The sequence below is a fragment of the Anoplopoma fimbria genome, chromosome 2 (genome assembly GCF_027596085.1).
Source record: "Anoplopoma fimbria isolate UVic2021 breed Golden Eagle Sablefish chromosome 2, Afim_UVic_2022, whole genome shotgun sequence".
Lineage (NCBI taxonomy): Eukaryota > Metazoa > Chordata > Actinopteri > Perciformes > Anoplopomatidae > Anoplopoma > Anoplopoma fimbria.
The window spans coordinates 19,052,420-19,073,061 of record NC_072450.1 but is presented as its reverse complement, the minus strand read 5'-3'; the positions used below and the strand labels follow the sequence as shown (position 1 = coordinate 19,073,061).

The following is a 20,642-nucleotide window of genomic DNA, read 5'->3' as shown; positions in this document are numbered from 1 at the left end:
CTAAAAAAGACAGTTTCACGCGTTTTCCCATCGTCCCATTGATTTGTTTGTGGTAGTTAATCTATCTATTACAATTCCCTGATAAACGTTTTGAGAACCACAAGTGTTTGGCTGTACAGTTAATTACATCATTCCATTAGGTTCTGTATTGCCTCACTTTTCACAATTTCTATTTTTTTATTATTATTTTGGGGGCTTTCTTGCCATTGCCTCTCAGTAACATAGACGAAGATAGACGGAAAAGGGGGGGCATGGAGATGACATGCAGCAAAGTCCTACAAGTCGGATTTAAACTTTAGTACGTAAGGCACCTGATCTACCAGGTGAGAAATCATATGTTTTATTTTAATGTCTGAAAGCTCTGCAGTGTGTTCTTCTCCATTACTTAACAGTAAGACATGATACCTCGTATCTTTCAATATACATAGATATTTGATTACTTTTTGAGACAAGTCAATGGGCAATGCTTCCTTAATCACGTGGTGGATTGCGATTAAATGTTGAAATTTGTGTCTGAAGCAATCAGTTTAAGAACCTTCTGCATTATTGATCACTTTGTTGAGGTAGATGCAAAGAATAAAGAAGAAAGTAGTTAATCCCTCACCTGGCCAGCTTTGCTCGCAGCTCAGTGACCTCAAGAGTGAGCTGCAGGTTTACGTCTTCACACTGACCCACCGTCCTCAGCAGGCTGCTGTTCTGCTCACTTAGCTTGCGGTGAGCATGCTTCAGTTCGGCCACTGTGCCTAAAAGGTCTTTACCATCACTGAAACCAAACAAACAGTTCATGGTGAAGTAAGACAACACATTGATTATAGGAGGTAAACACATGTAGTGATTAAAAATAACTAACCAGTAACATTGGTGGCTTTCTGAGGAGGCATCTTTGCATTGAGAAGCTGAAAAATCCAATCCTGAAAGGAAATCAGGTTTAGTGAATAGCCATCTGATGTGATTCAGACATTTCTCAGAAGTCTGGACCAAACTGTGACAGCTTACCGTTGACAGTCACTTTAGAAGAGTCAGGCCAAGATACTTGACTGTCGTCCACATTAGAACTGAAACACACACAGAGTCATTAAACAAAAAATCTACAGCAAATAGAATCGTATTAGGGAATTCAATAACTCTAAATACACAGGTCATCGTCCCATCTTTCATTTTTAGGAATAATCTACCTTGTTGCTGCCTCAATAGTAGTAGTTAAATAAGCATAGATATATTTTACTTAAGCACAAGTAGCAATAACGCAGTATGAATATAGTCCATCAAAGTAAAAGTCCTTTATTTAAACTTACTTATATAGAAAAGTACATAAGGATTACGAAAAAAAAAGTAAAACATCAAAATGGCACTATTCAGATTGTTATATTTATCATATGTACGTTATTTTACTATTTTTGATGATGCATTTACATGAAAGCAATGTTTAATGCTGTCAAGGTGGAGGTAATTCTAAAATGTAATATACAGTTGAGTTTTTAATCTAAAACAAGACATCATATTTTTTAAAAACATGATATTTTTTACATTGAAGGTCTGTACTTGTAGATAAACCAGTAATTTAAGATCATAATTTAATGTAGTTGAGTAAAAAGTGCAATTTTCCCTTTTGATATGTAGCAGTTGTTAAATGGCTTCAGTTTACTATACACTTTCTTTAAAAATTTGTTTAAAATCTTCAGAGAAATATTTTTTTATATGATCATTAAAACCTAAATTAATTACATAAGAATCTGAGGGGAGTCACTGAGCAGTGATTTATGAGAAAAGTGATATCAAATATAGACTGATCTAGCTGAAAAGTTTATGTCCATTGCTTTTTTATTTGCTAGATTGATGAAAATGTCATGCTGTTTTATCGGTTGATTGCATTTCACAATATTATGTAATTTAATATAATTGTTATAAAAATGTAACACTGCAAATGCTTTGTAATCATCCTGATTTGAAGATATTTGAGCATAGTGGAAGAATACATTTAGATGACAACCTTTAAGCAATGTCAAGGTCGTCACTCTCATTAAAGAGGTGGTTGCGAGGTTTGGAGTCCTGAATATAATGCTCAAGTGCTTCTTATAAGTAGGCTACGCGCTACATGTCATACAGAATGATGCACTGTTGATGTGCAGTTTTTTCTCACCTGTCCTGGCTGCACTGTGCAATCCACTCCCTCATGGTGGCGTGGAAAGACTCTCTGCTCACATGAGGGTCCTGACGGTCAGGGTCGAGTAGCCGTCGCAGGGCAGCCAGTCCGTCCTGCTCTGGACTCTGAGCCGTCATGGTCTGCAGGTACTGCATGATGGTGGAGGCCAACACCTCTCCTGATGATGAAGGAGAGACACAGGAACAATGATTCACAGACCACACGATTTTTTGAATCTGTTTTGGAACAAACAACATAAGCCTATGTACCTGTGTTTGCGGTGTTACATGCATTGTACATGATGTCAAGGAGTTCATATTCAGAGAATCCACTTGTGTCTTTATTGTCCTTGAGCACATCCATCGTCCCACTGCCGGCTGACTCCCACACTAAACATGTAGAGATGGGCAAAAGTTAAGTATACATGTAAAGAAGGACAATTTACTGTAAATATATGTTTGATACTTTGATAGAAGAACAAAGTAACTGCAACACTTACCATCATTGCCGTCAGACATTGTGCTTGTTTCTCCTGAATCCCTGGAGAGCAAATGTGCTGAAGGACGGTCTCGTTCCTACATGACCTTATTTTTCAATCAACGTCAAATACTTTACAGATCTTGACCTCCACTTATTATATCTAGAGGCCAAAACTTGAATTGAAATTGAGTCACACATTATAACAATTAATATCTAAGATCTGAGTATAAGTTATCAATGCTTGTAATAAGAGCACAAAATAACTAAACCAAATCTCCACTTCTAAAAAAAAATCATTGTATGTGTTAAATATGCAGAGGTGATAGGGTTCCATTAAACCATGGCTACAATGAGAGTATAAGCTACTTTTGTTTGTATAATAGTTTGTATAATAGTAATTAAATACAATTTTAAAAAGAGAAACAATTAATAAAGATAGATTCTTACTTCTCAATCCGGAAAATTCCTCTGAAAAACAAGATTGTCAAATGTTAAATCAGGAGCTGAATTTTCATTATTATTTTTCCAGTCTCCCTCTGGCTCACTGTGATGTTTGCATAAGAAGTCTTCAAGATGTCCATATGCTTGTTCTCACTGCTCACATCAAAACCAGCTGACATCCCCATGCCTCCCCACCTCCCCTCACTCATGCTGACGTCTGCGACAATAAGGCCGTTCATTAACATTCACCGGTTTAACATTGCCACGGGAACTTATGGTTCTTTCAATATTATCCAACTTTTAGCTAAACTACATGTTCAATTTAGATTGTGAGCAAATTGTTACCGCACCAGATGAAAAATGTTTTTTTTCAAGCAAATATTTTATTTGTTAGTAATATGACTACTGCTTAAACCATGTTTCCATCGAAGAGCATCGTGTGTGTTCACCTCCAGGCGGAACCCTTTCTGGTCCTCCATCAACCCGCCCGGACATATTTCCCCGTTGCACTGGCCGTATGTTTGTTTCCTGTAGGAAGCATGAAGTAGCTACCAAAAGACAACGGGCTGGAGATCTTGTATTTTTTTAATACATCTTACTCAAAGTGGATTTTTCCTCAGTCAAGATGTCTCGGGGCTCCATCGAGATCCCTTTACGGGACACAGATGAGGTAAACCCCGTCTAATATTGACCTTTTATTGGGTTTGTTTTACTCAAATGTAACGTTAAGTGAACCTCGCTGTGCTACTAGCCGTCTGTGCTAACGACATGGAGCATATCGCTCTTTACACCACAGCGTATGTTTAATGTAGAGTAATTTAGGTATTTGCAAGCCGACCCGAAACGCAAAGTTCAGCCATGTTTGGAGTAGCAAGTAGATAAGTAACGTGTAGTGAGCATGCATTACTAGTGTTACTGTCTGCAGAAATATGAGATCGGGTTCTGATGCAAGTTAGTGGGTCAGTTATTGAGATGTTTTCTGTCATTGCCTTTCCTAATAAAGCAAATCCAAATGTAACGTAATAATATTTAAAATGTAAGAACTTTAAACGAGTTTCCATAAGTTATGTTATTGCTATATGGTATTTCAAACTGCAGCAGCACCATTCACAGCAGTAGATTTAATTATCACAGTTTATATAAAGTGTAAATATGTAGACACGTCAATTGAATTGACAAGGGCTTATAAAAAAAAAAGACAGGAATATCAGTTTTGGCTAATCCAGGGAACTAATTATCCTACAAAACAAGGTACCGTGTTGATGAAAAAGTGATGTAAACTTCCAATATTTCCATAAAGCATCGATCACCCACAACTTCTTATAAACACAGAGATATTACATTGATGGCTACAAAAGTATAATGATATTGTAACAACTCTTGATATCTTCTTACAGTGTGCACCATTATATTGCCTTACAGTCATTCGTGTCTTATATCTTACATAGATTAAGAGTTTTATCAGACTCAATTAATAAATTGTATCTTGCAGGTCATCGAGCTTGACTTTGACCAGCTGCCCGAAGGAGACGAGGTCATCAGTATCCTGAAGCAGGAACACACACAGCTGCACATCTGGATTGCTTTGGCGGTGAGTCAGTGGTTAAATATTCATATTTAATATTTATATCATTACCTAGAATGTTAGCTTGAAGAGTGAATTAAACATTATCCAGATTTTAAAGTTCAATCCATCCCATCAGTTGTAACAGTGTGCACTCTGTCATTTTCAGTTGGAGTACTACAAGCAGGGCAAAACAGAGGATTTTGTCAAGCTTTTAGAGGCAGCTCGTATTGATGGAAACCTTGACTACAGAGACCACGAGAAGGACCAGATGACCTGTCTGGACACATTGGCAGCTTATTATGTTCAGCAAGCACGGAAAGAGAAAAACAAAGATGCCAAGAAAGAGCTCATCACGCAGGCGACGCTGCTCTATACAATGGCAGACAAGATCATCATGTATGATCAGGTAAGAAAAACATTGATGAATGAAAAGTGTTATTTCTTCCCTAATTTTGCAAGTGAATATAACATGCTCTTGGCTCACTCAGAACCATTTGTTGGGGCGAGCCTGTTTCTGCCTGCTGGAAGGAGACAAGATGGACCAGGCCGACGCTCAGTTCCACTTTGTCCTCAATCAGTCCACCAACAACATCCCTGCTTTGCTTGGCAAGATCATCATTAAAATTAAGACATCAATATTGATCACTTTGATTGATTCAGTGTAATAATCACATGGTTGTTGTTCAACAGGTAAGGCTTGCATCTCCTTCAATAAAAAGGATTACAGAGGAGCGCTGGCATACTACAAAAAGGCCCTCCGTACAAACCCCGGCTGCCCAGGTAAACATGTGACCTGTATCCTCCTCAAAACAGAACCCTGTAAGATATCTGTTGCAGATTATTCCTCATCTACCCTCTGTCTTGTTCTTGTGTCTCTGTCCAGCTGAGGTAAGGCTAGGGATGGGCCACTGTTTTGTCAAGCTCAGCAAACTGGAGAAGGCTCGTCTGGCGTTTGGCCGAGCCCTGGACCTTAACTCCAAATGTGTGGGAGCTCTTGTTGGTTTGGCTGTTTTAGAACTCAACAGCAAGGAGGCAGATTCCATCAAGAACGGAGTGCAGCTCCTGTCGCGGGCCTACACCATCGACCCCAGCAACCCCATGGTGCTCAATCACCTCGCCAACCACTTTTTCTTCAAAAAGGTAATCACTAGTCTAGTTTGACATAAAAAAAATACTTTACATAGTTCTGAACCAGTTTCTGTAATTTTCCTGTCATTCACACCTCTGTGTCTTTTAAAAAAAACAGGATTACAGTAAAGTACAGCATCTGGCCCTCCACGCTTTCCACAACACAGAGGTCGAGGCCATGCAGGCTGAGAGCTGCTACCAGTTGGCTCGCTCATTTCACGTGCAGGTAAGATCCAACTGATCCTGAGGCAGCTTACCATATTCATTTTGGAATCATCTTACATCTCTGATATCTCTTTTTCTCTTCAGGAGGACTACGACCAAGCATTTCAGTATTACTACCAGGCCACTCAGTTTGCCTCGTCCACCTTCGTGTTGCCCTTCTTCGGCCTGGGGCAGATGTATGTGTATCGAAGGGACAAAGAGAATGCGGCACAGTGCTTCGAAAAGGTTTTAAAGGCCTACCCCAACAACTACGAAACAATGAAAATTCTGGGGTCTCTCTATGCTACATCTGACGATCAGGAAAAGAGAGACATCGCCAAAGTACGTGTTGTGTAAAGATTATTGTAATCATATGCCTTATTTATACGTTTGCAAATCTGTCTACACTAATATCTTAACAGTAAGCTTGAGTAATATGCTGAATGATTTGGAGTAACGTTACTGTCTTTGTTCCCTAGGGTCATTTGAAGAAGGTGACGGAGCAGTACCCAGATGATGTGGAGGCGTGGATCGAGCTGGCTCAGATTCTGGAGCAGACAGATATTCAAGGAGCTCTGTCTGCATACGGCACAGCAACCCGCATCCTGCAGGAGAAGGTGCAGGCTGACGTTCCCCCCGAGATCCTCAACAACCTCGGGGCTCTTCACTTCAGACTGGGCAACCTTGGAGAGGCCAAGGTAGCTATCAATATACAGCACAGCTTGTATAAACACAACACCCTAAAATAGCTACATTCATCTGGGAATGCATTGGATATACAGTACATTGACATGTCTCTTACATTGTGGTATTTAAAGTATTTTTTTATCCATGATCATGAAGTGAGTAGAACACTGTAAATCAAGACTGCGTGATGTCTTCTCTCCTGCAGAAATACTTTCTTGCGTCTCTCGACCGGGCAAAAGCTGAAGGAGAGCATGACGAGCATTACTACAACGCCATTTCTGTCACCACCTCCTACAATCTGGCCCGTCTGTACGAAGCAATGTGTGAATTCCATGAAGCTGAGAAACTCTACAAAAACATCCTGAGAGAGCATCCTAACTATGTGGACTGTAAGCATGCAAAATTATACGATTTAAAAAATGTAAGAAGAAGAAGAAAAGTGTTAGTACTCTGTGAAAACTGGCTTGAATTTTTTGGTCAACAGGTTATCTGCGTCTTGGAGCGATGGCTCGCGACAAAGGAAATTTCTACGAAGCCTCTGATTGGTTCAAAGAGGCCCTGCAGATTAATCAGGTACTTTATCACCTGTAGTGGGAATGTAATGAAGGCCGAATCCAATAAAATCAGATGTCAACCTCTCGTCAACATTATCTGACGTTTGTTCTTTTTGGTTGCAGGATCACCCGGATGCCTGGTCTCTGATAGGGAACCTTCACTTGGCCAAACAGGAATGGGGACCGGGTCAAAAGAAGTTTGAGCGTATTCTGAAGCAGCCGTCCACACAAAACGACACCTACTCCATGCTGGCTCTGGGCAACGTGTGGCTGCAGACTCTGCACCAGCCCACAAGAGACCGGGAAAAGGTGCAGATCAGTAATCACCTCATTTATTGTGTGATGTAGCTCGTTTTCTCGGAAGATGTAGAAGTGAAGGGAAATAATGGGTCTTCAAATGAAGTAAATGTTTTTCTTTTTGTTTTTTTTTGTCTTGACAGGAAAAGAGACACCAGGATCGAGCCCTGGCGATTTACAAACAAGTCCTGCGAAATGACTCCAAGAACCTCTACGCTGCCAATGGCATCGGTCCGTTGAGTTTTATTTATATTCCTTTCTTCCTGCACTGTAATATTATTTATCTATGTTGTGTTTTTTATATTTTTCAATTGTGCAAATAAAATAAACAAAAAATAATAATAAACTAAATAAATGCGTGGTGTCCAGGTGCCGTCCTGGCCCATAAGGGCTTCTTCAGAGAGGCTCGTGACGTGTTTGCTCAGGTGAGGGAGGCCACAGCAGACATCAGCGACGTCTGGCTAAATCTGGCTCACATCTATGTCGAACAGAAGCAGTACATCAGCGCCGTGCAGATGGTAAAGGCCTCGCTTGTGATGACTTATAAAAATGATTGTGTTTGTTCATGTTTTTGACCTGACAGTTAAACTATCGTATTCTGCTCTACAGTATGAGAACTGCCTGAAGAAATTTTACAAATACCAGAACACTGAGGTGCTGCTGTACCTCGCAAGGGCGCTCTTCAAATGTGGCAAACTCCAAGAGTGCAAGCAGATGCTGCTGAAGGTAACTTTAAGGGAAAAAAAAGAGGGTTTTTATCTTATGCCACAATATGAGGGGAGTACAGCATTGTCTTTTTTTATGTGTTTCGAACAAGGCTCGTCATGTGGCGCCCAGCGACACGGTGCTCATGTTCAACGTGGCCCTGGTGCTTCAGAGACTTGCCACTCTCGTGCTGAAAGATGAGAAGAGCAACTTGAAGGCTGTGCTCAGCGCTGTCAAAGAGCTGGAACTGGCTCACAGGTATGAAGCTTGATTTATACTTCCCTCCTCCCAGTCTGATCCTCCACCTGCCCTGATCCTACAATCTTATCTCCTCTTCCTCCTCCCACAGGTATTTCAGCTACCTCAGTAAGGCTGGAGACAAGATGAGGTTTGACCTCGCTCTTGCTGCTTCTGAAGCTAGGTCAGTCTGAATTTATTTTCATTACAGCTTAAAAACATGCTGAAGGCTTTGGTTTGTTTTTAAGGAAAAGTTAAAATATATCATGTGTGTTGTGGGATTGCAGGCAGTGCTCTGACCTGCTGAGTCAGGCTCAGTACCACGTGGCAAGAGCCAGAAAGCAGGATGAGGAGGAGAAGGAGCTTCGGGCCAAACAAGAACAGGAGAGGGACATTCTGCGTCAACAGATAAAGAAAGAACAGGTACTATTGGAGTGGTGTTGGTAGTTTCTGATCATGACTAAGTTTTTTTTAATTTTTTTACCATTATATTTTGAGCTACACTTCTTATTAATTGGTTGGCTTGTCATCCTCAAACCTTTCTAGACAGATAAGCGGAACAAAGAGGTGGAGGAACAGAAGAAGCTCCTGGAGCAGAGAGCTTTGTACGTGGAGAAGACCAAGAACCTGCTCACCTTCGCAGAGGGATCAAAGGAAATGTCCAAAGAAAAGAAGAAGGGTGGTGGACGCGTGAGTGTCTGATAAGAAACGCATCAGCAGACTAAGTTGCACAGAATGCAGTGAAGATAACGTACTTCATTTTATTTATTTTTTTATCTCTCAGCGTAAGAAAGGAGGCGACATGGAGGAGTTTGTCAATGATGATTCTGATGAGGACCTGCCAATGAAGAAAAGGAGGAAGAGAAAGGGCGGCAGTGGCAGCGAACAGGAGGAGGGCGCTGACGGAGAGAAGTCACGCAAGAAGAGGAGGAAGTGAGTCTGCTACCGATGTTTATTTATTATGCTAATCGAGCACATAAGATACTCAGAGCAAATTTTGTCTTTCATTACAGACCTGCTAGAGGAGACGACAGTGATGACGAGGAAGGAGGGTCACGACCCAAGAAGCAGCGTAAACCTAAAGAACGCAAGAGGATTGAAAAGGTCCTTTGAGTTTTCTTATCCCTGGTCTTTTGTTATTGTTCTTGAAATTCTTTTGGGCCTGGTTTTCTATTAATGTTAACGTCTTTTCATGATTTTCAGTCTCAGCCTGAGCGTCTGCCACCGTCTCTTAAGGGAAAGATCAAGTCTAAGGCTATCATCTCCTCTTCTGAGTCCTCTTCAGATGAGGATGGCCTGAAAATAGCTGAAGACAGGTAAGAGAATTAAAGTTTAAATAAGAATTTACACTTAGTACATCAGAAAACTGATGAGTGCACGTTCTCCCATACAGAAACCAAAGAGACAGTGGTTCAGGATCTGATGAGGGCGCCCACAGGAAGCGGATTGCGTCCGACAGTGAGTCAGACGGAGGAAAGAACCGCTCTGGCAGTGAGGCGGGCAGCCCGGCGGGCAGCCCGGCAGGCAGCCCTCGGCGCTCTGCAGGCTCCGACGATGACTCTGGCAGCGACCGTCCAGTGAAGAAGAGGAGGGTGCAGCGGCAGTCGGACTCGGAGCAGTCGGACAACGAGAGCAAGAAGAGCCGGTCAGGTTCAGAAGACGAGTCCAGGCGCGGTTCGCCCGTCGCAGCATCAGACCGAGGATCTGAAGCGGGTTCAGACAACGAGGGCTCCCCGCGTCGCTCTGACAACGAGGGCTCCCCACGCCGCTCTGACAATGGCTCTGAACATGAAGCCTCTAACAATGACAGCGAGTGAAACCTCCTCACAGACTATTCCCATGTTATGCTGAGAAAACTACATCTGCATTTTGATTTTTGTATTAAAGCAGGGATTTTTGTCTGTACGATATCTGGGAATTAGTCTAAAAAAAAAAAAAAAAAAAAAAAAAAGTAGTTTTGTTGGTCCAGCATTCTTGTGTATTCCTCACATCTTACTGGAAATGTTTTTTCATAGATGCTTTTTTTGTTTAAGAGATCAAATGATTTGATGTGAACTAAATGTTTAAACATCTATTTTCTATTAAAGATGGTCAGATGAGACTGACCCAAAATGGGAAGATTCTTAAACAAAATGTCAAATAAAAAAAGAAAACTGATGTAGATTGTTTCATTCTGCTTCTTTATCAAACCAACAGACCTCATAATTTGAGGTCTGTTGGTTTGATTTTCTGCCATCAAAGTAATAGTTTTGTAGAATGTTACTGGATACCATTAAGTAAAGTTTGTCATAAGATGTGTGTGTGTACAAACATGACCCTAAAGTTAATATAACTACTCAAAGCAAGTCTTCCTCCAAATACAACTTAAAAAAAAAAAAAAAAAATCAGTTTTACATGATAAATATCACTGCACAACCACAGTACATACTTATGGTATGCAGTGAGGGGTTTTGAGGCAGGATAAACCCTGGACAGGTTGCCAGGCTAACACATCATCAAGTGACCATAGTCAATTAACCGTAGCATTTATTTTGACCGTGGTATGAGGCCAGAGGTAGCACATGCAAACAGTAGAGTAGAACCAGGGTACCCAAGAACCGATCCTTGTTCCGAATTTATAAAATTAATTAGGGGAATCTTGGCACACGGAGAAAAAAAAAGAAAAAGAAAAAAGCAAGCAATCATTTTTAAGTTTTACCAAGTTACCTAAAGATATGCAAATGAAAAAAAGCAGAAAATAAGTCTTCAGGACAATGAAATGAACTGTTAAACTTTATTCAAGGTTGATCTGTAGTTGTACACTGAACTTCTTGCACACAACATTACAGTGACACCCCAGAAGAAGGAGAAAGTGTACACATACAGTACATTCTTTGTAATTTCATGAAGATTAAAAAGACCATTTAAAAACTCGACAAATATGGCAAACCGACGTAAAATTTCCACACATGGTGGTGAACAACTGTTGCACAGGAAACTAAGCTTTGGCTGTCTCAATGATAAAACCGAGACATTCAAGTATAGTCCGAGATACATAAGAGGTATATCCATATGAATTGATAAATTAAAAAAAGGCCACACAGATTCAATCCTAACAGCACAAAAGATTTGTACATAAAAAAGCTCTTGATTTATTTAACTAAATGTGGGTAACTTAAATCACACTGTGCAAATCAAACAGCCCATTATCCAAATCTAGATTGTTATGAATTTTCTGAAAAAGAGGGTCTGCTTTCAAGCACATAAACCATTATAATTATGGCAGCCCAAAACCAAAACTCAAATCGTTTCAACAAATCAAGGAAATTGTATCTTACTATTGCAACGACTCATGATGTTGAGCAAAGTGCATCTAAAAACTGATTTAACAAATGCAGATGACAATGAGAAAAGTCTCTTTGCAGTATGTTAAAGTCTCTTTTTGTAAACAGTTTTTAAGTAAATAGTTATGGCAGCACTTGGTGACTCCTACCAGATGGAAAGGGTGATAAATGGGTCAGGTTTTGGTGCTGGTACAGTTTCCTGGAAAATACTGCCTACTGTTAAAGAAAACATAACCCAAGATTGAAATGTATAAAACCTCTGCTGCAGGACATCAAATTAGTTTGAAGAGGAAAGAAAAGAAGCATAAATACAATATGAATATATCAGGTGGTGATGCTGGCTTGATCTGGCAAAACATTTCATAGTGGAATGAATTGTAACAGTGGTTGGGAAATAGTCATTAACAAGGAGAGAGGGAAGGAGTTAGGGTTGAGACTGGGAAGGGCATAAGGAGACAAGTAAAAAAAAGTATTCATTGCATCCTGATAACACATGGCTTTGGCCTGTTCCTCAGTATTCCTCATCCTCGGATTCCTCTTCTTCAGCAGTCTCCAGCCAGGTCAGCCACTGGTTCACCTGCACCATAAACACAATATCTCCTTTAGGCAAAGATAGCTACGATGCAGTAAAACACATAAATGGGCTTGACATTCTGGAGCAGCTTTGAGTACATGACACAATACCCGAGGTATGACTCTTAGAGACATTTACATGAACTCTGGTTAATCATTTTCCTTTATAAAGGATATTCAATTGTATTATTATCTGTGTCTTGATTCCTTAATCAATATGAAAAACATACAATACTTGTTAGCAAAGTAATATTACCTGAAATAATGCTTTCCCTTTCCCTGGGAATTCTTGGGTGACATCTTCTTTCCATGAAAGGAAGGCTTCTTCTTCAATTATTTCCATGTCATAAAAGTTGACAAAGTAGCGCAGTAACATTCCTGAAAAAAAATTGATTCAGCATTTAGCACTAGCATAGAGTTTAATACTTTCTCTGACTTGGGCCTGAGATGCTTTACTATACAAGTGTAAATACCTTTGGGGAAACCCTTGGTGTTGCAGTGAACCTGCAGGGCGTACAGCGCACCGACTTGCAGCTCAATGTGATCGTGGAGGAACTTCTGCATCACCGGCTTGAAAGCCAGCAGCTGCTGCTTCTCCTCATCCTGCTGCTCCTTACTGGGCGCAGAAAGCTGCTCTTCATCGTCGTCAGGGTTGATCTCATAAGCAATGTACTGCAAGAAGCTGGCAGACAAGACAATCAATTGGTTAACTTGTCGAGCATAGGTCAATGGCTGATAAAACATGTTGATTTTGTCAGCAGAGATGGTCATTGTCCACTGCTGTACCTGGTCATGAGGATGTTGACAAAGCCTTTGTCGGTGTGGAGTTTAGGAGAGATGTTGTCTTTGATCCACTTGTAGATAGACTGTGGAGAGGGATCTACTTTGATCTGCTTCAGCAGCTCTTTCTCCAGTTTCATCAGTGGAAACAAAAAGCTGAGACCTTTCCCATCCAAAATCTCCAGCATCCTGTCCTTGTTCTGGTCAATTTCTGGTGAAGTATAAATGAAAATTAGAGCAGCCATTTTCTTTGTATTACATCATTGAAAATGTATTTTGATAGCCTAACTAATGACATATGGTATCAAAAAACAGTCAGAGTGGGTTTGGACATACCAGGTAACATTTTCTGCATGTTGACCTTGCTCTGCTGAAACATGTCAGCCAGCCAATCACGGTCCTTCAGTTTGACCATCTGCTGCAGGCAGAGCAAGAAAAGTGGGAAATGTGCACCATTCTCCAGTGGATGGGCCAAATCTGCGATGCTGACCAGGTCAGTGATGATCGCACGTGCAGCAAACTGTGCCAGGTAGGACTTCACCAGTGGTACTTCCTCCTCGATGTTGGGACACTGGTCCAGAACACTCAAAAAGGCCTATAAAATAAAAACAGTGGTTAGAGCTGAGAAACAGCTTGACATTTAGATTAATTGAAAAAATAATAAATCAAATAAAGGAAACACTGACCTGCATTAGATTTTCACCCGAGGCAAGACCTTCTGTGCAGAGAGCATGGACCAGGGTGCTTGCATGCTCCTTATCCTCATCTGAGCGATCAAGGGAATAGACCACGATCTTGTTCAGCATCTCAGACAGAAAGTGTTTTGGCGCCTTCATCTCCCTCACAGCGTTCACTGCCTCATCGATGTTCTTGTTGTTCAGGTAATCTGCCACCAGTGTCTCCTAAAAAAGGAAAGGACATCAGGGTGGTGAGATACGACTATATTGGGTTGTGAAGGATTCAAATGACTCCTCGGTCTGTCTTTAGAGAGAGATCGTTAGTATAGAGCTACAAGGGCAAAGTCCATGAGTTGAACTTCTCTGGCTCCAGTGTTTCCCCTGCATACAGCGGCTATATAGAAATCTCCCCAAAATGCACTCATTTGCCACCTTTACTTTAAGCAGGGCTATTTCTATTGTTAAATGGGGAAATAATTTGGTTGTACTTTTCAGGAACTTGTAAAACAGTTAAAATAATTGTGATAAGAACTGTTCCTGCATGACAAAAGTATTTTGCCATATCATCCAACCCCAGAGAACTTTTAGATATGTTATGCATGAGGAAAGCGCAGAGTGCTTTATCAACTTACTGTCATTTTGCACAACTCCTCCTTTGTAGGAGGAGGTTTTTTGGTAGACTTTGCAGGTTTCTCCTGAATTGGAGGGGGGTTGGTTTTCAGGCCAAGCTGTGGAGGCTAAACAAATAAAGACAAATTAATGCATGTTCTCTGGAACCTGTGATTAGCATTTCTGTTAAACACATTTATTTTGAAATGTTACCTGTCCAAGTATGGGACCTTGGGTAGTTGAAGGAATCATATTCATCTTTGGGATTTGTTTCTTACTTAAGATGAAGGACTGTGCCGGCCTCAGACTGATCTAGAGGGGTGAAGACAGAGTTTCACAAATTAATCCAGCTGAAACAATAGAATCCATTTAAGGGGCACCAAGGCTACTGGCAGCCATATGATCTTCATATTGAAAAGAATTTCAGTTTATCAATGTACCTCATCAACATTGACCTTCCCCTTCTTGACAAATCGTGGAGCCATATCCTTAGACTGCATCTGCACAGCGTGATTCTGTTTGTGGTTGAAAACTGGTGAACTTTGCCCCTTAAAAATAATAAGAGATTTCAGTTTTATTGTTAGGAATGATAACTTCCTCAACAAAGTAATGAGAAATACAATGTAGATGTATGTACCTGGCTTGGTTTTATATACGGTTTGTTTCCCCCTTCAAATTGAGGCTGATGTGAACCGTTGCTGTTTCCAATGTGGCCATTGTAGAGCGGGTTTGTGCGATGACGTGCCATGGTAGGGGAATAGTGGTCCTGAATGACTCCTGGACCTGTACCAATGCCACTTCCTACAAAAAAAACAAGTCAGCAAACATTAAAACATTTCCATAGAATATTTGTCCTTATTAATCAGAAAATGACTTATCTCCTGAGGGTATAAAAGCTGAGACATACCAGGCATTTGTCCAAACATATCTGCCAATCCACCAAGAGTTTCTCTGTCAAACTTGATCCTTGTTGGCAGGAAGGAGGAGTTTTCCATGAAGAATTCGTTTCTCATTCCATCGTTCGAAGGTGGAATGAAAACACCTAAATCCTACAAAGCACATGAAAACCAGTCAGAATCTGAGGATGCAGGCAAACTATGAGTACCAGATGTCAATATGTAATCCTTCTTACATTGTCCATGATAAATGGACAGGCAGTTTTTAACCAAATTGAACCATGTAAACTAACCTTTACTGCATCCTGACGAACTTGGTTGATCGTCTTTGGTCCATTGTCTGAATACGCTTTGCGAGCGGCCCAGTTGTTTGCGCGCTGCTCCACTGTATTCTGCAGCAGGAAACGAATCCTAGCAGGCAGTTCCTTGCTGTTCGTTAAGGATTGCATGCGGCTAAAGTACTGATCCATCAAGGACTGAAAGGAGAAGGTATTTGTTATTAAATGAATCAGACAAATTAAAACATGGCCATTATTGGGTTGTTTTCCACATACTCACCCTAGCCTTTTCATGATCAAGTTTAGGTCCCACTGTTCTCATTATCTGACAGAGGCATTCCAAGTCTTCACCCACATCCTTGAGTTGGACTCTCTTCTTCTTCTCCAAAAGCTTAAAGAAAAAAAACAATTACAAATTACTGTAAGTTCTATATTAACTGCTGATGAGACTTGGGCATCTAACTGCCAAGATAACTGTCATCGGAGCCATTATAAACAAGGTTTAGACAACACCCAACCATGTAAATCTAATTCCACAGAACTTACTGTTTTGATGCACTTATGAAGGATAGATTCGTGGATGAGGTTGAGTTTGCCAAGTTCCCCAATGAATTTAATGTTGCCCAGCATCTTGAGCTTTGCAATAGAACGCTGCTCCTCCTCCTCCGAGGTGAGTGGACTGTCATCTTTGTCAAAGACTATAGGGTGGGGGAGAATAAGACGGTTGAATATAAGGAACAATCCATGCAAGACATGCCTATTTAGTAACCGACCACTTTTATTAATTGTTAAATACTTACGTTCAACATTTCTGGTGCGGTTCTCAAACTCATCTTGAAGCTTGGAAATCAGAAGCCTTCTGAAGGTCTGTAAAACAGAAATTGTTCAAAATCCATATCGGAAATACCATACGGGAGTAAATCAAACTATATTCCTAGAAAAACTTACGGTATTTTGCTTAAGTGATCCTTGATTTTCTGTTGGGTCTTCAAAGTTTGGTGCATCCTCTGACAAGCGTAGACATAGTTGGGCATATAACTGGCTGTACTTGGGCTCTTCGAGGGCTTTGTCAACAATCTAAAATAAGAAAAACAAAAATATAAAATGAATCAGCTGAGATGCTATCACGACCAGCATTACTGTTTTTAGAGGTTTTTAAGAGGCTGTAACAGACTGAGACTTAAAGCTAGAATATAGAAACTTTATTGTATAAAACTAGACCTAATGATATGCTCATTGGTACACACCATCTCATGCTAGCTTGTAGCTAAGGGGAATAAATAATAAATTAAATAATGCTAAGTATTTGCAAAGGAAAGGTCTCCCTTTCAAAACCCATTTTGAAGAGGGTATAAATGACTGCAAAGCTTGCCAATAAGCACAACTTTTTCCATTTGTGCCCATAGCAGCCATTTCATGTCACAAAACCTTTTCTTTTAAACTTTGCATCACTGTTTGTGACCTCTAGCACAATCAAAGCTGCATAAAACTTTAAACCCATGAACTAGAAGCCTAGGGCATACAACATTTATGGCTTTTCTATGTAAACTGACAAGGGGTTTCTGAGCAAACTCCAGAACAGAAATTCTGGCCATCACTGGGGAAAGACGCAATTCTCCAAGATATTGCCAAATGTTCAATGTTTTAGGTACCAAATCACAGAATGGATTTTTTAATGATGTCTGTCAAGGTATTGATTCCTTAATGGGGAAGTTTGAGGGATTTCAGTAGTAACCCACCAACAAGATGGTTCCTTTGAGGACAAGTTTTGACCCCACACCCACATTGAGGAGCTCCAGGCATAGTTTGTCAAACTTTTCTGGGGTCAGTTTATTAAGTATGCTGAAAAAGAAAAACAAACATGAGTTAAACACAGGGTAATAATGTCCAAGCTTACAATAGAAATACTCCAAGAATTAATACAATCTGTGTACCTGAGTAAACGTAGATATAACTAGAAACTTACCCTCTCACTTTCCTAAAGATTGCATCCTTTTGCCCTTTCTCGTTGGAGGAGTTGGCATCTCGTCTAGTGCTTCGAGAAGGTACCCATCTCTGAACGCCAGAACCTGGGGTTTTCCCCAGGAACTCGCTGTAAAGGACACAAAACAAAGTCAATAATACAGTAGAGATATCAGAAAAAACATGACCCTTTACCACAGATAGCTAATGTTGATCCATTGTGGGTGAATTACAAAAAGGTCCTGTTAAAGCCATGCCACTAAAATTTTATCAACCCACAGATGCAGAACTGCGAACACGACTGGACATGTCATGGTATATGTGTAAGGCAATATGTAGGCAACTTTCGACCGCCTTTGCATTGTTGCAGTGTGTGGTATGTGCAAATGAATGATGTTAGGCTTCACTCCATGTTACCCTAGGTCCAAATTTATTTGCTTGGGAGGGTCCGCTGGATTCCTCAAAACGCGCAATTTTGCGGTATACCGCGCCGTTTGTTGTTGTGACATGGAGGGTAGGCCAAAATCCTTCGTAATGCTCACGCTGCAACAATACAAAGCAAGTTGAAAATATGCAGTTTACCTACAAGTAATTTGACAAAATAAAAACAACAAATAACACCCCTGTAGCTTAGAGGTGGTGTCAAAATACTGACACCGACAACACTGAACCAATTTTAGTGGTCTAGTTCCACATTCCAATATATATTCAGGCAAAAGGCCCTTAAGAGACTTCCCTATTCCCCAGATGCATTTAAAACAATACATATGTGTGAGTGCAATTTAAGCCCATAGAAGATGGATATGAATTTAATATGTAATATACATTAGTGCCTAGGTGTTCCATGAGAAAGGAAACTTTGGAGGGAAAAAAAATAAATAAATCACCTGTTGCCGACAGTCTTGGGATAGTGCTGATGGGCACCCCCACCTCCTCCCCCTACACTGTGATACAAAAAAAAAAAAAAAAAAAAAGGTAAAAGGTTTTAACTTAACATAAGTATATGTGAGCCTAATCCTGTATTCAAGCTGTTGCTGGGGTTCAGCAGTATAAATAGGTCAAGTGTAAATCGGGTGGTGTTCAATACCTGAAACGAGAAGGACCCCCTGGTGCAACGACACTCTCCACTTTGGCGGCTTGACAAAGTATATTTGAAAAGAATAATGTTCCGGGAGAGGGAAGGAAAGAGCGACCTGGAGGAAGAGACAGACACGAAGAACACATTAGACAGCTAATGGGCGTAAAGTGCAAACACACACTGTGAGGCCCGTCAGGCACATTACAATCACGGTTTAATAATACATGCAATAATAAGTGTTGTTTTTATTACACATTTAGTGGATGTCAGCCATGTTTTAGTCCGTACACGTGAATGGAGAACTGCGTATGCTACGTTGTTATCTAAGCGACAGTGATGACAGGACTACGTGGCGAGGAGTCGCGTTGTGCTCGTGACTACGTTGACCCGACTGTAGGCCGTCGTTTTCCTCACAATAATCCCGCGTTGACCCGGGTTCACCTTATGTAACCCGACGGTAAACCGTAATCACGGAGCAGCGCTACAGGAAGAGGGCGAGCAGGACAGCACGTGCCTCGGTCATGGACGTGAACGTGAGGCTCGTTACGGACCGAGCATCGATTATTATAGATACACATGTATAATATATATATAATATAGTATAATATAATATATATGTATTATACACAGTGACACAACGTTACTCAACGCCGATCTGTCGTGTTTCATACTCGTATATCCACATTACAAGATTGACAAAAACACGATAAAACCAGTGTAATGTGTTCATATCTTCTGCTAAACGACGACATCTGCACGGATTCAGACATAAAACGAGTTAAATATAGAGGGAAAAAGAAACCCCCATCAGCTGATTTTATGAGGTCTTTGTTCAGACACCGGATGTCCACACACACACACACACACACACACACACACAGAGAGAGAGAGAGAGAGAGCGACATCTTGAGAGGGTTCCTCAGCAGGCCGCCGGTATGCTAACAGCTAGCAGCTAACGCGCTGCTCCAAACTCCCAGAAAACAGTCGAGTTTTCCCCCTTTACGATAAACTAGTCCAACATCTAAATGTCAACAAGCACAGCTGTAGCAACACTTGAAAATACACAATAGTAGTCGACGACAAGATCATCGTAGCGAAGACGAACTTCCCACCAGACCGGTCTGCTAGCTACGTTAGCTACATTAGCTACATTAGCTACATGCTAGCCCGGCTAGAAAGACATCGAGATCGCTTACCTTTACAAAAAGAACGTCAGTGTAATGGCTGTTTTGTCATCCAAGAAGGAAAAAAAAAAAGACAGTATGAAATTGAGCTGAAAAAGTCGTGTAAACACCGCTCAGGCTCGGTAGTGTGTTTTTTTGAAACACGACGGCCCAGACGGAGCTAGCAGTCTGCACAGCGGAGGAAGAATGCTGACTGGTTGTGTACGTCATGCGGAAGCCGGCCTTTATATGGTGCCGCCTCCTACGTCATCGTCCCACCCTGCCCACGTTACGTACGGGAAACTCAGGGACGTTTCGCAATCTGCTCTCATCGGAACAACATGTCTGGTGTGTTTGGCCAGAGGGCTGGGTTGGATTTGTGCTGAGAAGAACAAGGATTACTGATCTCCTTAAATGAATCTGTATTTCTACAGTGTACATTTTTTTTTTTTTACCCTTTATCCACTTTTTACTTGTGTATTTGTGTCAGGCAGACACTCTGTCCTCTCACATTTCTTAAAGCTGGATATAGAGAAAACAATGGAAGAACCCTTTTCGCCAGGTAGAAAAAAATAACGATGGAAACTTAAGCAGAAGTCCAAATGTTGACTTAATACATCGGCATTATGGGATGGTAATTAGGAATTTCGACTATCTTTGATCCAAATTTGACTTTCAACTTGATATCGGGAGATGATTTTGAATTTTCGTCTCCTAATTTTGACTAAATATCTAAATCTATTGACTTTTCATCCATCATTTGCACTCAAAACTATTAGATCGTAAGTCAAAATTGTAGTGTCTCATAGCTTTAATTTATCTCATAAATTTGATTTGGTACCTCATCATTATTTGTCTAA

The 20,642-nt window shown here is 40.7% G+C and overlaps 3 protein-coding genes across 5 annotated transcripts in view; 1 reads left to right on the top strand and 2 right to left on the bottom strand.

The window, feature by feature from the left end:
- mrvi1 (murine retrovirus integration site 1 homolog) overlaps positions 1–2,298 on the bottom strand; it is a 30,589-nt gene extending 28,291 nt beyond the window's left edge. The window contains exons 1-2 of the mRNA XM_054617243.1: positions 2,141–2,298; positions 605–763 (exon numbers count right to left, since the gene is read on the bottom strand). Of these exons, the coding sequence (XP_054473218.1) occupies positions 605–763; positions 2,141–2,298 (317 nt within the window). The remainder of the gene's footprint in view (positions 1–604; positions 764–2,140) is intronic.
- Positions 2,299–3,565: 1,267 nt separating this feature from the next.
- Positions 3,566–10,387, top strand: ctr9 (CTR9 homolog, Paf1/RNA polymerase II complex component). The gene is made up of 23 exons (XM_054611743.1): positions 3,566–3,734; positions 4,557–4,655; positions 4,798–5,037; positions 5,120–5,237; positions 5,322–5,411; positions 5,515–5,771; positions 5,878–5,985; positions 6,069–6,305; positions 6,443–6,661; positions 6,856–7,039; positions 7,135–7,223; positions 7,328–7,513; positions 7,645–7,732; positions 7,871–8,019; positions 8,111–8,227; positions 8,319–8,464; positions 8,556–8,627; positions 8,731–8,866; positions 8,990–9,133; positions 9,228–9,376; positions 9,457–9,547; positions 9,647–9,759; positions 9,837–10,387. The coding sequence occupies exons 1-23, from the start codon at positions 3,690–3,692 to the stop codon at positions 10,258–10,260; spliced, it is 3,501 nt and encodes a 1,166-aa protein (XP_054467718.1). The 5' UTR covers positions 3,566–3,689; the 3' UTR covers positions 10,261–10,387.
- An 815-nt stretch (positions 10,388–11,202) lies between these two features.
- LOC129103255 (eukaryotic translation initiation factor 4 gamma 2-like) lies at positions 11,203–19,995 on the bottom strand. 3 transcript variants are annotated; one of them, XM_054613623.1, is made up of 21 exons: positions 19,816–19,995; positions 18,629–18,734; positions 17,959–18,084; positions 17,546–17,671; positions 17,319–17,421; positions 16,528–16,656; positions 16,380–16,446; positions 16,126–16,277; positions 15,860–15,970; positions 15,595–15,777; positions 15,313–15,454; positions 15,043–15,206; positions 14,846–14,953; positions 14,619–14,717; positions 14,429–14,533; positions 13,806–14,021; positions 13,456–13,714; positions 13,126–13,330; positions 12,813–13,021; positions 12,596–12,717; positions 11,203–12,343 (listed from the first exon to the last, which is right to left on the bottom strand). In XM_054613623.1, the coding sequence occupies exons 3-21, from the start codon at positions 18,048–18,050 to the stop codon at positions 12,278–12,280; spliced, it is 2,658 nt and encodes an 885-aa protein (XP_054469598.1). In that variant the 5' UTR covers positions 18,051–18,084; positions 18,629–18,734; positions 19,816–19,995; the 3' UTR covers positions 11,203–12,277. The 3 variants fall into 3 exon arrangements, with proteins under 3 accessions (XP_054469598.1, XP_054469607.1, XP_054469617.1); XM_054613632.1 differs by lacking the exon at positions 19,816–19,995 and adding an exon at positions 18,429–18,485 and having other exon boundaries at positions 18,629–18,733; XM_054613642.1 differs by lacking the exons at positions 17,959–18,084; positions 19,816–19,995 and having other exon boundaries at positions 18,629–18,733.
- Between the last annotated feature and the right edge of the window lie 647 nt (positions 19,996–20,642).

Excerpts from the sequence above, each read along its gene's own strand:
- LOC129103255 (XM_054613623.1), bottom strand. The coding sequence starts at position 18,050 with ATGTCACAACAACAAACGGCGCGGTATACCGCAAAATTGCGCGTTTTG. Across the intron at positions 17,672-17,958 it reads CAAATAAATTTGGACCTAGG|CGAGTTCCTGGGGAAAACCC; the intron begins GTAACATGGAGT and ends TGTCCTTTACAG. Across the intron at positions 12,718-12,812 it reads CACCAAGGGTTTCCCCAAAG|GAATGTTACTGCGCTACTTT; the intron begins GTATTTACACTT and ends ATTTTTTTTCAG.
- ctr9 (XM_054611743.1), top strand. The coding sequence starts at position 3,690 with ATGTCTCGGGGCTCCATCGAGATCCCTTTACGGGACACAGATGAG. Across the intron at positions 5,772-5,877 it reads ACCACTTTTTCTTCAAAAAG|GATTACAGTAAAGTACAGCA; the intron begins GTAATCACTAGT and ends TAAAAAAAACAG. Across the intron at positions 8,020-8,110 it reads ACATCAGCGCCGTGCAGATG|TATGAGAACTGCCTGAAGAA; the intron begins GTAAAGGCCTCG and ends TCTGCTCTACAG.